At 41.4% G+C, this 20386-nt stretch overlaps 1 protein-coding gene across 6 annotated transcripts in view; it reads right to left on the bottom strand.

Moving 5' to 3' along the window:
- COLEC11 (collectin subfamily member 11) overlaps positions 1–20148 on the bottom strand; it is a 38497-nt gene extending 18349 nt beyond the window's left edge. Inside the window, exons 1-4 of one of the 6 annotated variants that reach the window (XM_032683834.1) lie at positions 19072–20147; positions 8970–9090; positions 5351–5526; positions 1303–1458 (exon numbers count right to left, since the gene is read on the bottom strand). In XM_032683834.1, coding sequence (XP_032539725.1) covers positions 1303–1432 — 130 coding nt within the window. In that variant the 5' untranslated portion in view covers positions 1433–1458; positions 5351–5526; positions 8970–9090; positions 19072–20147. Of the gene's footprint in view, positions 1–1302; positions 1459–5350; positions 5527–8969; positions 9091–12980; positions 13000–19071 lie in introns of those variants that run through there. The other 5 variants (XM_032683836.1, XM_032683835.1, XM_032683832.1 and 2 more) reach the window with 5 other exon arrangements.
- Positions 20149–20386: the final 238 nt, after the last annotated feature.

Raw genomic sequence — 20386 nt, 5'->3', positions numbered from 1 at the left:
ATAGAAAAAAATAGCTTTTGGTTGAGTTCAGGCATCCAAAACTGCATCTATAATAATAAAAAAAACAACAATAAATAATAATGAATAAACAAAGGGCTTTTTTATTCCTAAAGCCAATTGGCCAAGCAGAACCTGCACCCTACAGCCCAATTCTCTTGGTTCAAGCACAGGGCAGCAACACACAAATTGGGCAATGTCTAGAGAGGGCAGTTTACACTACAGCCAAATCTATGGCCAGGCTGTGCTCACAATTTAACTGTATGAACAACTGCAGAACAGAAGTGAGCCTTCTCTTAACAATCAGGTAACCAGAACAGACAGTGCCTGCAGCTCATACTATGTTCCTCAGGCAACTGGGTAAAGCCCAGGTTTGTACTAGAAAAGATTAATAGCATCACTCCTGATTAGGTGAGTTTTGTGATCGTACAAGGTAAAATTACAAGAAGAAAACGGAAGGTTCATTGTGTGGTTCTTAAAAAATGCTTTTTTGATATATTGTTAAGGATAAACTAGTAGGATTTATGGGGTTTTTTTCCTTAGTTAACAAGTACTTCCCCACATGCATAGGTGCTAAATTCCAATAGAAATACTATAGCCTTCACAAGGGAAATTACTGTTATTGACTAAACAGGGCTGGAATTTCACACTGCAATGGATGCTGTTGCTTTAAAATGCTAATTCTTCCCACTGGTTGATTTCTTATGTAAGGTATATTTTTTGCTATGAAAAGATCAATAACTTATTACACCATCTTCTTTGGGCAATAGTTTAGGGGTATATTTTATTAAAATGTTGTCTTTTTCCACAAAAACTATAGAAATGCCAAAAACCTAACTACTGTTTTCTTTCTTCTAAAAAGTATTAGAGCTTTTAGAAATCAAGAGAATACAAACAAAATACTAGAAAACACAAAATACTTCACATTACATTGCAACGTGGAAATTAAAACCTCTCCAGGTGTAATAAAGTAGGGCCTGATTTTGCAGTCTTTGGCTACGTGTACCACTGTTGAGTATAAACCCAGAGAGAGCAACCAGGCAGTGTATCAGAGTAACAAGCACTGCTGATCAGGAGTAAATTTGGGAGATTCATATGCATTCTCTGAACCATGTTTATTTTAACAGATTTAATTTCACCTTATGGACCTTAAAACTGCATTTTTAAGGAGGCTACAAATACAACAAATAAGAGGGCAACCGAAAGGCACCTTCTTTGTCTCTGTTAGAAACTGTCAGTGGTGCAAATGAGCCTGTTAGAAGAAAAATATTAATATTTGAATAATGGAGTAGGCTTTCACATTACCTTTGAGGCCTGGAACAAGAATCTGAACAGAGCAGGACTCCTCTGCAATGTGTTGAGGATATCCAGACCTTAGTAGTGACAGGAAGGCAAGGCTAATTAGAGTCACCAAGAAAACCAGATCTCTCTTCATAATGAGCACTTACAGGTCACTGACTCCTAAACAAAAGAATGAGTAAACAGTTATAAGAATTCCAAAGACTCTCAACAGTTTCTGAACACATGCAGCATCCTTCTACTAACACAATGTATTTTTGCATGCCACAATCCACACAGCATGAGAAGAACAGATGCAGCTCCTCCAAGCAGTTTGTGTGTTCCTCAGACACACATGCAACTTGCAGCAGCACATTTAGCAGTTTGTTTTGCCATTAGATTGGGTGAGATAAAGCTCAGAAGAAATTTAGTTAACAAGGAGATTAAGCAATGCTTAATTGTATGTTTGGGTTTCTCATTAGAGACAGGGATCTGGAAAGGTGAACAGAGAAAATACAGTATATGGGCTTAGAATCATAGAATTGTTTAGACCAGAAAAGACCTCTAAGATCATCAAGTCCAGCCATTAATCAGCAATGCCAAGTCCACTACTATACCATGTCCCTAAGTGCCACATGTACGTATCTTTGAAATATGTCCAGGCGTGGTGACTCAACCACTTCCCTGGGCAGTCTGTTCCAATGGTTGACAAGCTTTCCACAAAGAAATTTTTCCTAATATCCAATTTAAACCTCCCCTGGCACAACTTGAGGCCATTTCTTCTCATCCTATTGTTTGTTATTTGGGAAAAAAGACCACAAACTCCTTTCAGGGAGTTGTAGAGAGCCATAAGGTCTCCCTTGAGCCTCCTTTTCTTCTGTCTAAACAATCTCAGGTCCCTCAGCTGCTTCTCACAGGACTTTGTGCTCCAGACCCTTCACCAGCTCCATTGTCCTTTTCTGGACACCCTCCAGCATCTCAATGGCTTTCTTGCAATGAGAGGCCCAAAACTGAACCCAGGATTTGAGGTGTGGCAAGTACAGGGAGACAATCACTGTGCTGGTCCTGCTGGCCACACTATTGCTGATACAAGCCAGGATGCCATTGGCCTTCCTGGCCACCTGGCCTTGCACTAAAAGATGTTAGTACTAAGTTCCTACTTAGAAAGAGTGGATACTGCTCTAAAGAGGCAAGTCAATAGAAGACAAGACCTACTTCAACGCCTGAAACTTCACTTCCCATCTACCTGAGCACTGGAATTATGCCCAGCAAATTGTCTGACACAATAGCCCTCATGTAAGTCATTGAGAGTGGAAAGCGGGTAATATTTCACTGTATCATGCAATGAAGTTACATCAGAGTCTTCAATAACTCCTGAAGAGAATCACCTTTGAAACATCCCCTTGTCTAAGCCTACAAGTGAATGGATTGCCTGAAATTAGGCTGTGAAGAGATGTGTCAGAAAATAACAGCACAGAAATGGAGTTTGTGTGAAAGGACCATCAAAAGACAGTAGTTAGGGGGCCTGTAGAAATACTTTCATAAAAGTGTTATTTATGTACTTCTGGTATGTTTTTCCAGTCCTTCTTTCACTAAAACTCTGTATTACACAAATAAGCTGAAAGTCATATCAGGGTTTCAAGAGAAAGTACCTGTATATCATCTTTTATAGCTACAATACAGATGTGTATTTTATATCTAGAGCTATATTACTCTCCTCTCCCTGAATCTCTTCAAAAATAAGTCAAGTAAGATTAGGTACAGGTATGGGACCAGTACATGGGTCTGTATGACTTAACATATTTGGGGTCTAGGACGGTGGAACTGTTAATTTTGGGATGATCTGAAGGTATTAAACAGCATAACAGACATCTTAGCAGAAAGACCATGTAGATGACTTTGAAGTTGCAGGAATAAATTGTTCCTCTGAATTACTGTCTAGTTTGTACTTCCATTATCCCCTAGGAGACTGCAGAAAGGGGGTCTGATGGGAGCAGATTTTATCTCCCTTCTCATGTGTGGAGGGTATGGTATGAGTCCCAGGTCAGGTTGCTCTGCCTCACAACACCCTTGCTACACCATCTGAAGCTACACCCACCCACACTGCAGAGAAGGGGAACTCCACAATACATCCCTAAGCTCTCACTGATCATCCAGATCTGGGGCAAAGACTTGTGAGCCCCTTTTGACTCAAATCTTTTCCCCATCTTTCCTTCCAAAGGAGAGAGAGCTGCAGCTAAAGGCCCATGCCTTAAAAAGGTGGTGTCTATGCTTGGACCTGGGAAGAGCTCTAAGGTCAAGAGATCTCAATACAGTCATAATCTAGTGAGCTACAGTGGGGCAGGAAATGCTAGGGAAAATCTCAGGTGCTGGGTAATCCTCCTATGGGGCAAGGGAGGAACACAGAAATCTGGGGATTTCCACAACACACCATGTGCTCCTCTAACGGGCCAGGCATGAACTGCTTCATAGACAAGCTTTGTCAATCTGAAAAAATATCCAGAAGACTGTGGAACTGCTGTTCAAATATTTAGGTCATGATAAGTTTTGTCACAATTGCAGCAATATCACTCAAGGCTTCTCAAGAGTGCAAATTTGACTCAAGAGTCAAAATTGACTTTTGCCACCCAATCATGAGGAACCAGAGCTAGAGGAGAGGGCATACCTTAAAATCAGGCATGGCCCATTAGAGTGGATCCAGAGGAGGGTCACAAATATGATCAGAGAAATGGCATCTCTCCTATAAAGATAGGCTGTTCGGCCTGGAGAGGAGAATGCTCTTGGGAGACCTCATTGTGGCCTTCCAGTACTTAAAATGGTCTTATGAAAAAAAGAAGGAGAGTGACTTTTTACACAAGCAGACAGCGATAGGACAAAGGAGAATGGCTTTAAACTGAAAGAGGAGAGATTTAGATTAAATGCTAGGAAGAAATCCTTTACTGTGAGGGTGGTGAGGCACTGGAACAGGTTGCCCACAGAAGTTGTGGATGCCCCATCCCTGGAAGTGTTCGAGGCCAGGTTGCATGGAGCCCTGAACAACCAGGTCTAGTGGAAGATGTCTCTGCCCTTTAAGGTCCCTTCCAACCCAAGCCTTTCTATGATAAAGGTGAACACACAGAACAGCAATAGCTGGGGAGGAAAGGGAAAAGTAATGGAAATTTGGATGCCATGGAGAAGGAGCAACCAGGTCAGCTCCTCAAGGCTCTGACAGACAAAACCAGCAGGAAAATATTTGCTGTGTTGCTGTCCTCTGCTGTTCTGAGGCTGGCCCTCTCTTGCCTATGCACAGGGCCAGCCAGAATTACTAGAAATCAAGTCACTGATTTCTAGTAATTTCTAGCTGGCCACTTTACAGCTATTTTTTAAGGTTATACAAATTATTTGAACACAGTCTTGATATAGTTTTGAAGTATCAACCTCTGTGAGAGCACTTTCCTCCAAAATACTTTCATGTGCATACTAAAATTACTTTACATACATTAAGCTTGAATCTGGCTACATCTCCCCAGAAGACTCCTAATCCCAGAGTACAAGGTGCTGCATCTTGGTGTATCTTGCAGCCTAGAGAAGTTCACTGTATCCACCGTGGACAGTCCTACCTCTTTTTCCTGTCTGTGATTCACAACCATCAGCAAGTAAAAGAGAGAGCAACAAAAACTAGCCAGTAAAAAAGGTTGAGGAGAAGGGTGTTTCTCCAGATCTTCAAAGGTTTCCAAGGCCAGTCTTGGTATCTGAGTAGTTAGCGCTGGTTGACTAGAAAGTGAAGGGGTCCATAGCAGGAACAGCCTTCATAATGCCAAGCTAGGGACCAGTGCTCCCTATAGGAAAACCAGTGAGTTGTGGTTGCAACAGTCAGCTAGGAGGATATGCCAGAGACTCATGCCTGGAAGGCTCTTCCAGACACTTGAATGTAGGTGTTTAACCCTCAGCAGCAGCCACCCTTGAGAGAAAGGATTTGTGGGCTGAGCAAACAGAGGATGTGGGTCCTACCTGCCTCAGCCTGCAGGTGCCACCCCACAGCCCAGAAGAGCACCTGGTCACCAGCATGCAGGACATCCTAGGAAGGGCATCCCACCTTTTTTTTGTAGCAGGGGTACTTCAGGATTCAGAAGATCAGACAGAGAGGCTTTCAAGCCAAGTGGTTCAGATACACAGCTGAAAGCCTGGAAATTAGGCAGTTTCAGCATGAGCACCCAGCAGACTGGTGATAAGGTTTCTTGACAGACAAGCTGGAGAGCAGAATTAAACAGCCTGAGATGGAAGAAGGAATTGAAATTAGGAGGGTGCTCCAGTCTCTGCATCAGTGAATAAAAGGCAGCATCATCTCCTCTGTCTGCATTTTATGAGGATTTAGATGTATTCAGACTCCAATTGAAAGATCAAAGACTCCAGGTATGTTAAATATTAATCTGCCTTTGCAAACTCCTACACAGCTCAGAAATGAGACAGACATTGCGAAGTAGAGAACTGTCAAGGCTGCTTGTTAGCTCTGCTCAGCAGCCAGATATGAAGGACTTTCTGGGGAAAACAAAACCTCCAATGAAGCTTCAGCACATTCCCCACTAGCTGCTGCTGGGCTTACAAGCCTCAGTGACAGAGGAGATACACCTCACCCTATTTTGTGTTAGGTCAGCTCACAGAGAAAACGGACTTGTTCTAAAAAAATTAGCTTCTTTAGTGTCAGTCAGGTCACAACACCCAGATCTGTACAAATTCTCAGGGAAATTACCTTGGTCTGAGAAGAGCCACTAACAGAAGAAATCTCTGAAGAGGTTGCAGATTAAATACTTTATAGAGTCTGCATCTGCAGTAAAGGGACACATTAATAGTAGAATAAAACCCAAAGCACTTTGGATATCACTTTCTCCACCTTTTCCTGCTTTCAAAAAAAATCTCTCCTGTAGCTAAAATTGCCACATATGATTGAAATAAGAGTTTGATATCCAGGTATATGCCACAGCAGCATCTTTCATTTTAAAATCGTCAAAAATTCCTTGCCTTTCCGACCTACCTTCAAGTCCTTTCAGACCCAGATTCATAGAGGCATTTAGAAAATCAAGCCCCACTGAAAGTGGTCCTTAGAGAAAGGTACCAGCCCGTTTTTTAAAATGCCATCTTGGTCTCAGTATTTGGAGTATCTTCAGCATCAGTAAAACCAATGCCAGAGTGAAACCTAGAGATGTTCAGCATTTATAAAAGTACAAATGTTTTCTCACTGTCTATGCAGGGGTCAGAAGTTTAATTTGCAGCACTTATAATAGCGGCCATTAAATCAGTGTAAGCTGAAAGCACTGAAAAACAAAATTAGAAGAGGAGGAAAAGGCAGTATTTACTTAAAAAAAAAATTAGTAAAACGCCTCTATTTCAATTAGGAACGAAAACATATCAATGCAAACAGCACAACAATTTCCAAACAACTTTTGAGACCTGTCAGCTTTAGGAAATCTACCTCACTTGACAAGAGAGAAGAGGCTTTACAAGCCAAACTTCAAGTGACAAGTCCTTGAGAGACCATCAGAGAACCCCCAAGGCCCCACAGGCTTGCTCAAAACTGCTGCAGGACTGGCCAGGCCAGCTGGGCTCTAGCACTCCTTGAGCTCCCACACTTCCTCCCCAACACTGGATCGAAAACTTGGAGATCACTTCAGCCAGCAAATGCCTCATGCATGGAGTTCCCGTATCTGCCAGTGGCTGCTCCACAAGGGTCAGCAGCTTGTTACATGCTGTTATTTTGGATTTAGAATCAACAACACAGATGATCTGCCCAGTTGAAACCAAAGGCTGAAAAATGCAGAAGCCAAATGATGCTTGCTGGCATTAGTGCTCAGCCAGCCAACAGTTACAGAGTAATTCTAATCCTCTGTATAATCCTATGGGATCTTTGAGTTGTTTTTATTTCACTATTACTGAGTTGTTTTCATTCTTATTATGATTTTTTGTTGTTATTTTTAAAACTATACTTTATTCTCAGGTATCTGAGCTGAATTATCTTTATTGTGAATTAAGTATGTTCCTAGTACAGACACACATAAATCTGCAGAGCCACAGCCACATTTGGTGACTTTCCCAAGCAGGTTTGAGTCAGCACTACAGACATAGAAATAACTTTCAAGGGTTTTCACTCCCCTGACTTTTCAAGCCCTCATCATTCATGCCCCAACACCTCCCAGAACTATCTGGCAGCTTGTCTGTCCTCAAGCACCGTGGCAGGCCCTAAGCCACATTCTAGCAGATGCAACACATGCCCACAAAATCACAACAGTGAAATAGCAGGCTGTGACACAGACCTCATGCTATTTCAAACATTTTGAACAGATGATTTAAATTAAATTAAGTCCCAGGATACAAGGGTACCACCAGCACTCAGCACAGACTAGGGATAGGTTTCTGGGGGAAGTGCTGAGAGGCAGAACGGACAAGTGCTGTTCACACAAGCTGCTTTTCACCCCTTGGCCCAAGGGCTGTAGATCCTTCCCTGGGGAAGATGCCTTTCACACTAGAGATGAAACTTGTGTCACTGACCTCTTCTTTCTCCATTACAGCCTTGCTGATCATCCTAACCTATAGATGTTTTGTGTAGCTATGCTTTTACTTTATCTAAGCATTTTCTCATTTGTCCTCCCAGCTCCCTTGTGCTTTACCTTGGGTAATCAAGAGTTCACCACTTAGCTAGACTATAAAAATCAGAATCAGTTACAAAGCTGTTTAAACAATGATCATTATCGTAACATTGCAATGCTCTCAAGTTAAATTCTACATGTTGATTTAAAGGTTGAAGCAATGGACTTGAAAGACTGAAAAAAAATCCCTAAATATTAATACTGTAGAATTGCAAAAAAGAGGACCATAACTGCTGCAGTTACCAAGTCTCTGTGAAATCTGTGGAGCATGGAGTAGTATAAAGCAGAGATATAACACGTTTCAGGTCCCGATAATGCTGAAGAGCAGCAACGTTTGTTGCAGAGGACAAAAGAGCGAGTCTGGCATTACCTAGAAACCTAACTGATAGGAAGTCTTTGGTTACTCCCCGAAGTACACTTAATTCTGGCACAGTAGAGCCATTTCCTCAGCCAATATTTGTGAGGTATAAGGGACTATTAGTTCTGCCTGTACAATGCCTTTGACATATGTAGGAATAGTAGTCTCACTTTTCATCAAGAAGAACGTTTGTAAAAATTGGGACAAATTTTTCCTGATGTTGTTCTGCTGAAGTCAATGAATTCATGTTAGAATTAACTTACTGTAATCTGTGTTAAAAATATAAAATCAGGGCTTCAGGGTAAGATCAAAATAGTGCCAGAAAGGGGCAAGTATGTTTTCAAAACCTTTAACTAGAGGGAGATGGGACCCAGGTGCCAAATCTTTCACAATAGTTCTCTATGACTTTTCAGTCAGCAGAAAATAATGCTCAAGTAGAATTTTATCTTTATGTAAAATGTTGGTCAGATACAACTAATGAGAATTTCTCCTGCAATGTTTTAATCAAAGTCCCTACTAGATTACGAGATCTCTGCTGTTTGCAACTATATTTTACAAAAACAGTTTGCAGTTTTGGATGCCATCCTTAATATATGTCAGATCAAATTTTCAGTATTCTTTACCTCCCCAAAATGCCAAAAAAACCCCACAAACACACACAAAAAAAGCCCACAAAAACACCACAAAAACAAAAACACCACCAACAAAAAACTTACCAGGGTTCAAATGTAGGTGTCAGTTCTTCTAAAACCTATGTCTAAACCATCTCAGTTCAGCCCCATTCCTATAAAGCATTGACACGAGTACCTGATGCTATCCCCACACATAGTTTTATTTCTGTAGGAAATAAAACACTAAGGATTCACCATGAAACAGTGAATAACGTGGAGAATGTTGCAGGGTACTTTTCTTTACATGAATAAATATATATTATGCACATATGCATTTGTAGTTTTATTTATGAAGCTTTAAGGCATTGCTTTTCTTCCCTTCTCATCCACAGAGGTTTAGGACTGGTTGCAGAAGTTGGGGTATTTGTGCAGTATTTAAGTGGTTAATGCCCATTCAAGCAACTTATGCTTTCCAACACATTATTGCTCTCCAGGTGCTTGGAAGTTTTCCTAGGGGGGCCTGACAGTTGTTTTCTTGAGGGCACTGGACAGGCTCAAAAGGCAAACTCACATGGGGAGGGTGGTCCTAGTCCTGCAGCTACATTTTTGGAGGCACAGAGAACAGGCAGAAAGGTCTATCAAGGCCCCATCTGATCATCCCAGCCATGGTAGCAGTGGCACCTGCCTTTTGCACAACAGAAATGCCACTCAAGTATTGATCCAAAAAGTGTGAAGTACCAGCTATGGAACATCCTTAACTTAAAAGGATTTGAACCCACAACTCCAGTTCCCCAGGAGAGTAATTGCTAATATTGGGTGGACACAGTCAGTGAAATTAGAATGCACTCAGGCATGCCACATTAAAGGATGGAAGGAAGCAGGGAAGAAGCCTGATGATGAAGCCAGCTCAAGCTTAGTGTGGTAGGACATTGGATTAAAAAGGGGAAAAATTAGTGTTCTCCCTTCCCTGCTTTCTGTTTTCATGTCCCACAATGGACTCCCGTATAAACACAGGGGCAGATCAGGAATGCCCAGACAGAAGACAAAATCTAAGCAAAGCAGTTTATGAGGCTAGAGAAAGAGAAAGACAAGAGACTTAGAATGTAGATCACTAGTTGGGAAAACACAGAGCAAAAGTGAAAAACCAGAGGTCTAACAGAGAAAAGACAGATGACCAATGGCACCATCCCAGAGGGCAAGTGGACAGGAAAAATGTTTGCTTTTGGTTGCCACAGCATCCTACCGAGGAGAACGAACACAGAGCAGAAATAGCTTTTGTCCCCATTTTCTCACACATTAGATAAGTGACAGCTATTTTTAAGGGAGGTTCTAAAAATAATGGGAAGCTGCCTAAGAATAAAGACTGTTGCCCAGTTCCTCCCAACACTGCAAGTATGACACCTCAAAAAGTGAACAAGATAGAGCACAGTTGGCATTAGCAGATGCCTATTTATCAGAACAATTTTGTTTAGATACAGACCTCAAGCTGAGGTTAGTTATAAGCAGACCCTTGGGTGGGATTTATCTGTTCAGGCTTAGGTGGTCAGTCTGAGAAAATCACCCTGAGCTCCCTGTATTACCAAGTCAGAGAAAGGCACCTTGGCATGTGGATTCATTTCATCCCAACACAGGACAGATAATTGACTCTGGAGGTACCTACTCATTGCCCAGTACGACTAGCTCAGCCTTGTAGGTAGGTGAGGAGTGTCCTACCATCACTAATTACCTAAGTCAGTCTATGGGTGGGCTAACAGCAGCCTGGCTTCCTACGGCAGTCACATACTACCCTCCCCTTCTCTGTACTGTCACCAACTGCCAGCTGATCCCATCATGAGCTAGCACAGGCAGTAAGCTATTCTTCTTTCTGTAATATTGTTTTTCTGTTGATTTAGATTCTTGGTTCCTGGTGAGGGTAAAATGGCCATCATTCCTGCAAAAATTATGCCAGGCAAGGAAAGAAATGCCCTTGGCAGCAGCTGAGATGGCCTTCAGTGCGCTGCTAAACTGTGCCCTCGCATGCCAGAGGCATACAGAAAGCAGAAAGATGCATAAGTGAAAGAATACAAAGGACTAAATTCACCAGAAAAAAAAAAAAGTCCAGCACATAATTAGAGTGGGAACATTTTAAAAGAGGAGAGATATGGCAAAATACCAGGCTGCAATGGAAAATAATATCCAGCAAAAGATACAGACCATAGGAAGTAGAACGACATCAGGCATTTTGCAATAGCATGCAAGCCACTAAGAGTCATGGAAATGATCCAAGGGTGTTATCCTCAAATGACAAGTACATACTTCTTGGAATTATATCCTCAACATAACAAAACACCATGGTACATAAGCATGCATGATCAAAATCTGGCATTTGAACTGGGGCAGTATCAATGCAATTTCAACAAAAGGCTCTTTTTGTTCTCAGGCTGGGAGATGAAATAACACTCTCTATGTGATCCTATGCTGAAACTTTCCTAAAGGTTTTCAAAGGCAAGTCCTGCCTGATCAGCCCAGTGGCCTTCTATGGTGGAGTGACTACATCACTGGACAAGGGAAGTGCTACAGATGTCATTTATTTGGACTTCTGTAAAGTCTTTGGCACAGTCCCCCACATCATTGTTCTCTCTAAACTGGAGAGAGATGAATTCGATGAGTGGACTGTTAGATGGATAAGAAACTGATTGGATGGTTGCATCCAGAGGGTTGTGGTCAATGGCTCAGCGTCCCAATGGACATCAGTGATAAGTGTGTCACTCAGGGGTCTGTGTTGGGACCAGTTTTATTTAATATCTCTTTTAATGACATTTGCAGATGACACACCTGAAGGACGGGAGGCCAGCGAGATGAATCTGGACAAGCTCAAGAAAGGGGCCCATGGCAATACCCTTGGTTCAACAAGACCAATTGCAAGGTGCTGCACCTGGGTCAGTGTAACCCCCAGTATCAATCCAGGCTGGGGGATGAACAGATCGAGAGCAGCCCTGCCAAAAAGGACTTAGGGGTAGTGCTGGTGGATGAAAGGCTAGACATGAGCTAGCAATGTGCACTCCAACCAGAAAGCCAAACGTGTCCTGGGCTGCATCAACAGCAGTGTGGCCAGCAGGTCGAGGGAGTTGATTCTGCCCCTCTACTCTGCTGTCATGAGACCCCACCTGCAGTGCTGCATCCAGCACAGGGGGGACATCGACCTTTCGCAGCAAGTCCAGAGGAGGCCACCAAGATGATCAGAGGGATGGAGCACTTCTCCTGTGACATAAAGCTGAGAGAATTGGGATTGTTCAACCTGGAAAAGAGAAGGCTTCAGGGTGACCTAACTGCAGCCTTACAGTACCTGAAGGGAGCCTACAAGAAGATGTGGAGAGACTTTTTACAAGAGCATGTAGTGGCAGGACAAGGGGAAAGGTATCAAACCAGAGTAGGTTTAGATTAAATATTAGGAAGAAATCTTTTACTGTGAGGGTGGTGTAGCACTGGAACAGGTTGCCCACAGAAGTTGTGGATGCCCCATCCCTGGAAGTGTCCAATGCCAGGCTGGACTGGGTTTTGAAAAAACAGATCTAGTGGAAGGTGTCCCTGCCCATGGCGGGAGGGCTGAACTAGATGATCTTTAAGGTCCCTTCTAACCCAGGCCATTCTGTGATTCTACGATATCTTCAATGGAGAAATGACAGTTGATCTTCATAGCAATAGTACTACCCAATGTCCTTTTTTTCTTAAGAGTGCTGACACACCTTTCCAAGTGCAGATAAGGGAAAGAAGGCAAAAGAAAAAGGAACCTATCTAAACAGCTCCCCACATTAACAGAAAATATATGGTTGGTACACAGAAATGGTTGTAGAAGCAAAATGCAGTGGGAAAATAAACAGGGTTTTATGGGTCTGATGTGACTTAGTAGAAGCACACACAAAGACACAATTCCAGCAGACAACTAGACATTGACAAAGTTCTCGGAAGTCGAAGTATTCTCACACTAATATGCTACAGCAGACTTTCACTAATCAGTCTAATATCATTGGCAATAGTCATAACCCTACTTAAAAGGCATGCCAAATGGAACCTAGCTGAAAGAATATCTTCCAGTGGCAAAATTTCCTAAAGCAGCTCTTACACATAACACAATACCTGTCCTCGAAATCCTTTGCCATGTACAATGCACCGGTTGACAAATATTTTTAAAAACTGAAAATAAGTAAAAGTGACTATTCAGTGTGAGATGCTTTTGACAATCTCATCTCATTTTGAAAAAGAAATATGAATTCAGGAAAAATAGACAGAATGTGTTGAACACAATTTGAAAACAAGCATGTTTATCTGAATTCATATAACCTGAAGGTGCTGCTTCCCTGACCTGTATACCATGATGCTTCTGCTACCAAAAGATTCTTTAGGATGACAACTCCCTTTGGGAATTTTTCATTAAAGTCCTTTCATCTAACCAACTGCCCTGAGAGATTTCTCTATTTTAATAATGTGCATTTCTAGGGAATAATACAACAAGCTATGTTAGTAAGTGATAACTGCTGGCATCTCCATCTGCTTTGGTACTCGGCAAATTCTCTAACAATAGCAGCAGATGCACCTTTCACACAGCTAGAACATAACCACAGGCCAGCTGTGCACAAATTAAGAAGCTGCAGAACAGCTAAGCAGTGATCACTTGAACCTCCACTTGTGTCCGTTCAGAATTTATAGGGCACGTACAGGAAAAAACCCTAATGCTACTGTTCTGGTTATGCAGCTACCAGTAAAATAAAAGGCTTCAGAGGAGTTAAAGAGTACACTGACCTGAAATCCCAACATCTGCCAGTTGACTTAAGAAAAGGAAGAACGAAGGGCAAAAATGATGTGTCGCAGTTACTCAGTGCTGCCAAAACGATGGCACCAACTCTACACAGAGAGGAAACTCCATGTACCAAACACTGTAGTTGCAATATTTAACATCACCTTCCCTAAAATTAAGGAACAATGTGAATGCAACCACATGTGAATTAAGTCTGAATGGGAAAATGCATGCTTAAACACAGGGTTGCTTAGGAGACAGAGTAAAAACTGTCAGACCAGATGTGGTGAGTTGATCTTGGCTGGATGCCAGGTGTCCACAAAGACCTTCTATGGGTTTTACATAAGTCATAAAAAGTAGAGAGTGACTAAAGACTTTTTGACACTCCACAATTATACAAAAGGCAATTCTGACATGTGGCCTGGGTTGGAAGGGACCTTAAAGATCACCTGGCTCCAATCCCCCTGCCGTGGGCAGGGATACCTTTCACTAGACCAGACTGCTCAGAGCTCTGCCTAACTCAGCCTTGAACAGTTACAGGAATGGGGTATCCATAACTTCTCTGGGCAACCTATTCCAGAGCCTCACCACTCTCACAGTAAATAATTTCTTCCTAATATCTAATCTAAACCTACTTTCTTTCAGTTTGAAGCCCTTTCCCCCTTGTCTTGTCACTACATGCCCTTGTAAAAAGTCTCTCCATATCCTTCTTGATGGCTCCCTTCAGGTACTGTAAGGCTGCAATTATCACCCCAAAGCCAGGTGGAACAAACCCAAATTTGTGATGATATTGAAGAGGAAAAGAAGAAAATCTCCAATAAAGAGGTTTTTCAGCTGCAGCTCATAACACAGCTCTTGTTACATCACCTCACTTTATCTCTACATTAGCTTTAAACTTCAAGTTCACTGCACCTGCGGGTGCTGCCTACAGATCCATTGCCCTGGAGTCTCCCCAGCATGCATGATGAGCCCTTCTCTTGCTCTGCCACATGTTCTCAGTATCTGTTTCCTTAATATTTCCTGAACGTAACTCCACCCCAGTGAGCCATCAGAGACCTGTTTTCTCATTAACACCATTCTGACAAGGAAGCTCATTGAGACACATTTTTCTTTTCCTATGTAATAAGACATTTTTTGCTGTTCCCTGGGCTAGGCCTTCATTACATTCTTGTCTGATGTTTTTATCTTGATTGGCCATAATTACTGTGCCATCTAACATTTCCAGTTCTTTCACATATCAATTTTTTAAAGCTCTTTGTTTTAATTCCCAAAAATTAGATGATCTCTTACAAATCTTTCTCTGATGATAATCAAAAATTCTACTTACAAGTAGAATAAAAATTATAAAATCACTTATATTGTTTTGTCCTTCCAAATGAGCAGATTGACCCTGGCATTCAGACCACATGGAGATCAAATCAACATCTGATCCATGGTCTCTTGAAGGCCCATGGATCATTTCTAAAGAGTCCACTAAAGATGCATAAATGCATGCCTATTATCAGCAAGTTTCAGTATCTGCTAAAATCATCAGCACCATAACAGGAGATTTTGGGGTGATCTACAAAGCCTGATAATCACTCAAATTAAACTGAAAATCTTAGAGTGTTGTCTGTAGGAATGTTTTCTTGTTATTATTTATACTTATTCTGCAGTTAGTAAGCAAGACAAAAAGAAAATAATCACAGAGTGAGCCATGCTTAAGACTAGACAAAGACAGGCACCAGGAACCTAAGCACACCTATGGACACAGTTTTGCTCTTCAAGATCCCTACTCAAAAACCAGCCAAAGCTGAGGTAGTTTCTCTTTCCACTCTCCATCCTTTGCCCACATTCTTCACCCCTGAACCTCCAGATGAGAGCTGCTTAAGTCAACACTACCCCTGAATCTGTATCTGTGGCCTCATCCCATGTTCAAAGCATCCAAAAACATCTCCTAACAATTCAGCCACCTTAAGAGGCAGTAGGTTCCTGTGGTTTTATTGGAAAACTCGAGCAGCTAAGCTTTTCTCAGTGCACAGACCAGGGATAGTCAACATCTTGCCTGAAGAGAACAAGACACCTAGTCCTTTTATGCCCATCAAGGAAACATACCCAAATTCATTCAGTTTCCTCTAAGCACATGATAAACAGGAAGGATAGAAAACACTGCCATTCCTTTCTAAAACATGGTGGGGACATGCCTCTCTCTCGCAAGCTAGTTTCTAATGCAGGCTAGCTTCTCATGCCAAAGGAATAGACTTCCCTGGACTGTTTAAACCTTCTCTTTTTTCTTGTATAAATTCAAAGCAGTATCAACAATCAGAAACTGCCTTGGGAGCTGTGGACACAATCCACAGTGGTCCCATTTCCAAATTACTATGTTGGTTAGTGACAAGGGCACCTTTTCAGCAGATGGGAGGTGGGGGTTTGAAGCAGTGCAATGAGCTGCATCTGGATCTCCTGCTTCCCAGGTAAGTGGTCCCAGACAGTATGTTATTACATGACAGCTGGGTAGCAGCAGTTCATTTTTCAAAGAGAACTGTAGAAAACTCTTTTCTCAGAGCCATTTTTCAAAGCCTCCATGCTTGAAGGAAAACTGGGCACACACATTCAAGGCAAGCTTCCACCTCCTGGAACTTGAGTTTCTCCAGGCACTTGGCACTAGAGATAGTGAATTTATCCACTCCTACATCCAGCAGAGGGAATCATGAAGCACCTCTCTCACAAACAATTTTCAGACAGCTGCTGTGGCCCTCACACACTTGGCTGTCTGTGGTGAGTCACCTTCTTCAGCACTTAGGTCTTCTCCATTCACTCCATATAACAGCTAAACATTGCTGATTCTTGGTCTGGAGCCTGGTATCGACCTTGCAGCACTGTGACACTGTTTGTTCATGTCTATGCTTCATTCACGTGCTGTACTATTGGACTAGATGATTTTTTAACCAACACAAACCGTTCTATTATTCATTGCAGAAGGAAACCAATGTAAACCCTAAAACTCCCCATCATCTGTCTTACTCCTCTGTCCTGGCCTCCAGGACACCCTATGGAACTTCTAACTAATCTTCTGATACAGTTTTGAGGCAGTAGCATCCAAACAGTCCCAGCAGCTAAGGAACCCTGGATCCTAATGAACAAATAAGAGACTGGTGCACTAATGAAGAACTTGAGTAGACCAACTTCCATTCTTTTCTTGTCTACAGACATCTTATACAACTAGAGGCAAATCACCCAGGACTACATTTTTCTGAAGAGACACTTAAATGGGCGAGATGAGACCTAGCTGGATTTTCAAAAACCACCTCTTTCTAAAGCTTAAGACTCCTACTAGGTTGTTTGCCTCTTGACTCCAGAGTTCTTAAAAGATCTTAAAATTCAGCCGTGCTCCCTTGCATTTTTCAGTTCTGAATACATAAAATGGAGCACGTTTAGCACAGAAGTTGGCAGAAGCACTAACAAAGCCTTAGAAACATTATTAAATATTCTCTCCCTTGTACAGTTGTTTGCATGGATAAAAACATCAAAAGGCTTTAAACCTTCTACTGACATATCACACTGTTTTGAAGGGTCCTACTCTCACAGCTGAAAAACAGGATGGCTTGTGCAAAACAGAAGGAAGGAGTCGAAATTTAAGAAGCTGCCAACTTGTTATTGACCAGCTGATGCCTTATGAGCCCAGTCTGTGCCTCTTTCACTAGACTACCTTTTCCAAAATACATCTTAACACTCCTTTCATCAAGGGAAATTAAAATAGCCAGACCCTGACCACACAGCTGTATGGGAAGCGTGGTTCAGCTGTGAAGTTCAGCCAGTAGTGAAATGCAGTGCAAAGCACAAACTACGCTTCCCCAGAGAAACCATGAGAATATTTTTGGCTAAATGCTCCTGGTTTTCAGCCAAAATCATTTGACAAAAAGAACTAAACTATCCCAGAGAACTGACACTTTACTTTAAAAAGGTATTTTGCCAGAAGTCTTCCTACTTCAAAAGGATTCTGGCTCAAGAGTTTTTGAACAGCCCTAAAGATGACTAAATAAGAGCTTTAGAAAGTGTAAAATCACTCAAAAGTAATCAGAAAAAATAGTTTTGAACATAATGTACAGTTACAAATTACACAGTAGATTTCTGCTGCTTCCACACTGCAATTCTCTGTTGACTCTGGGACTATGCCATGTTTAAAATGCCATTTTGACTATGAATTTAAGTTAAATATTTTCTTTCATACATTAATTCAAACAATAATTTCATTGTTCATCTAAGAATTTTATGAAAGACAGTCCAAACATTTTTAAAAGGAATACTCAACTTGGAAGTCTAACTTCTTGTCTACAACATCAGCATACCTTACCAGTGCTGCATAAGTAACATACTAAAATTTTAGGATAGTATCATTGTTATAAGTGAGACCTTTAAGTCAGTGTTTGTATTGTATTTTCTGATCATTATAATGCCTTAAATGTTCGTAATCATGTAAATGATTATACAGATATGAAATATAAAAGATCTCAGCTACAGAGAGGAAAACATAGGGCAACAGTTTTTACATTTGCCATATTTTAAAAATCTTTCAATACCCAAGGGTCAAAGTTGTAGTGTTTCCAGTCCAGTTGCTCTGTTTCACTATATGGCAAGTAAAGTTGGGTAAGATTCTCCACATCTATTTGATTTTGCTTGAAAACAATCCCCCTTCAGAATTTCACTGCCTACACTGAGCACACATGTATGTACGCACAGAGGTCAGAATGGAAACTCACTAATCCCTGATGAATCTCAATTTTTCATAGCTCATAACTGAAAAGCAGACATACGTGCCCTTCTGCTTACCAAAGTATGGTTTATTCTCATATTCCCGCTCATTTAGAACAAGATTTTTTATCTTTATACATCCTTATATCTCATTAGGCATTTCTGCATAGTACTACTTCCAGCATGATTTGGTTTTCATTGAGATTGCTCTTAATTATCCAGTGGTGTAATTCCAGCTCTTACTGGATCTTCTGTCATGTTTCACTTCTGCAATGCCAACCTTGCAGCTGTATTAAAAGATCACTTTTTAAAGCAGAAAACAGAGAACTGCCTATATCTGTTACCAGAAATTACAACCCATTAATGAAGTAAAATAAGTTTCAATTGTAGAAAAAGTTAAAATTCATATACTGCTTTGTCCTTCCCTGCTAAATGGAAAGTGAGCCCTTCCAACGGCATTTGTATATTTTAAATACAAACCCCCTTAAACGAAACAGGAATTCAGTGATCTAACCCACATGGGTGCTTCACAGTAGAAAGGTCCAGTGTTACCCGAGAGATATCAAGCTCTTTTTTTCCTTACCTTCCCTTACTATTTGGGGATTGCCAATCATATTTTGTCTTATACAAGGTAGCCCCCTAACAAACACAGACTTTTTCCTCTACTTGCTTCTACAGAATTAAAGCATAAAAGTCTCTTACCTTATGGCTGCTGAGAAAATGGGAACTGCAGAATGCTCTGTGCCTGCAGGGACACTGCACAGATGAACCTCATTGCTGCTGTTTACAGAAGTCTGACAGTTTTTAATTTGCAAAGAGGTTGTCTTTTGCTTTTCGACAGTTCAACAAATCAGACAAAACAGTTGCAAGTGTTATCTGTAAACAGCTTCCTGTTTGAAATAGATCAGCTGTCCTGCAGGACAATAATTAGGAAAGAAGTGTGGGAAAACTGAAGATGTCCATGATGTAAGCTTTTTATTTTGGGAATGTACTTTTTTGGGAATGCACTCTTACTTTCCCCTCCTCCTCTCTAGCAGAGAACCCCTTTTTAACCATTTACATCTATTCAGCTCTAAGCCATGCATGCACACTGCCCCAGCACAACACTTTTCTTGCTTTGCTTCAGCAGATATGAAAACATATGAAACACAGCAGCAAGTGTGAACATTTTGCATGGATAATTAACACACTTTCCCCTTACTGAAATTCTCCCTGTTCTTGCAATTGCCTCCAGCATTCTTGACTTGAGTAAAATATGCAACTATTTCAGAGCCACATCTCAACACTCCACAACAATGTAAGTGCTAAATTATCCACATGGCAGGTATCTTCACAAATTATTTCTTTTTGAAACACCTTTTGATATCACTTTTGTGATATCAAAAATAGTTTCTAAATAAACAATTCTGATTTTTACCTTAAACAGCTAGACTAGTTTGAGCCCTGGGTAAACCACAGTACTCCACATATGTTCAAGCAGGAAAAAAACTGGGGCCAGCTGCCTGTGGTAAGTGGGGTTTTGAGAACACTCCCCACTGTTACAGAAGTTTACAATTCAACAGATATAAATGGCTTCTCTCTCAGTTTCCAGAGCAAATAGAGAGTAGCACTTATGACTATACCAATTAATACTCCCTAATGAATAGTTGCTATATTTGTAAGACAGTAGCTCTGATAGCTACAAAAAAGGTTTGTGAATTATCTGTCTGCACCCTATGCCACTCTTCCTCCCTCACAGTTTTTCCAGCTAAGATTTGAGGGGTCATGCTGTAAGCAAGCACCCAGAGGGCTGGGAGCCTGGGTAACTCCCAATATGTGACCTCTTACTGGAAGAACAGGATGGGACCTAAGGGCAGTAGCAGGAGGTTCTTTTCCATCTTCCACAGTCCCAAGATCAGGAAAGTATTAAACACAGAAAAAGTTTTAGACTGAGAGACTTGAGGACACTGCAGTAGAATCACGTGTGTGTTCACCTTATCACCTCTCAGATCCACTCTGGTGGAAGGCATAGGTCCAC

Source organism: Chiroxiphia lanceolata, chromosome 3, assembly GCF_009829145.1.
Source record: "Chiroxiphia lanceolata isolate bChiLan1 chromosome 3, bChiLan1.pri, whole genome shotgun sequence".
NCBI lineage: Eukaryota > Metazoa > Chordata > Aves > Passeriformes > Pipridae > Chiroxiphia > Chiroxiphia lanceolata.
The sequence above is the reverse complement of the archived record's forward strand: the minus strand, read 5'-3'. Positions and strand labels throughout refer to the sequence as shown.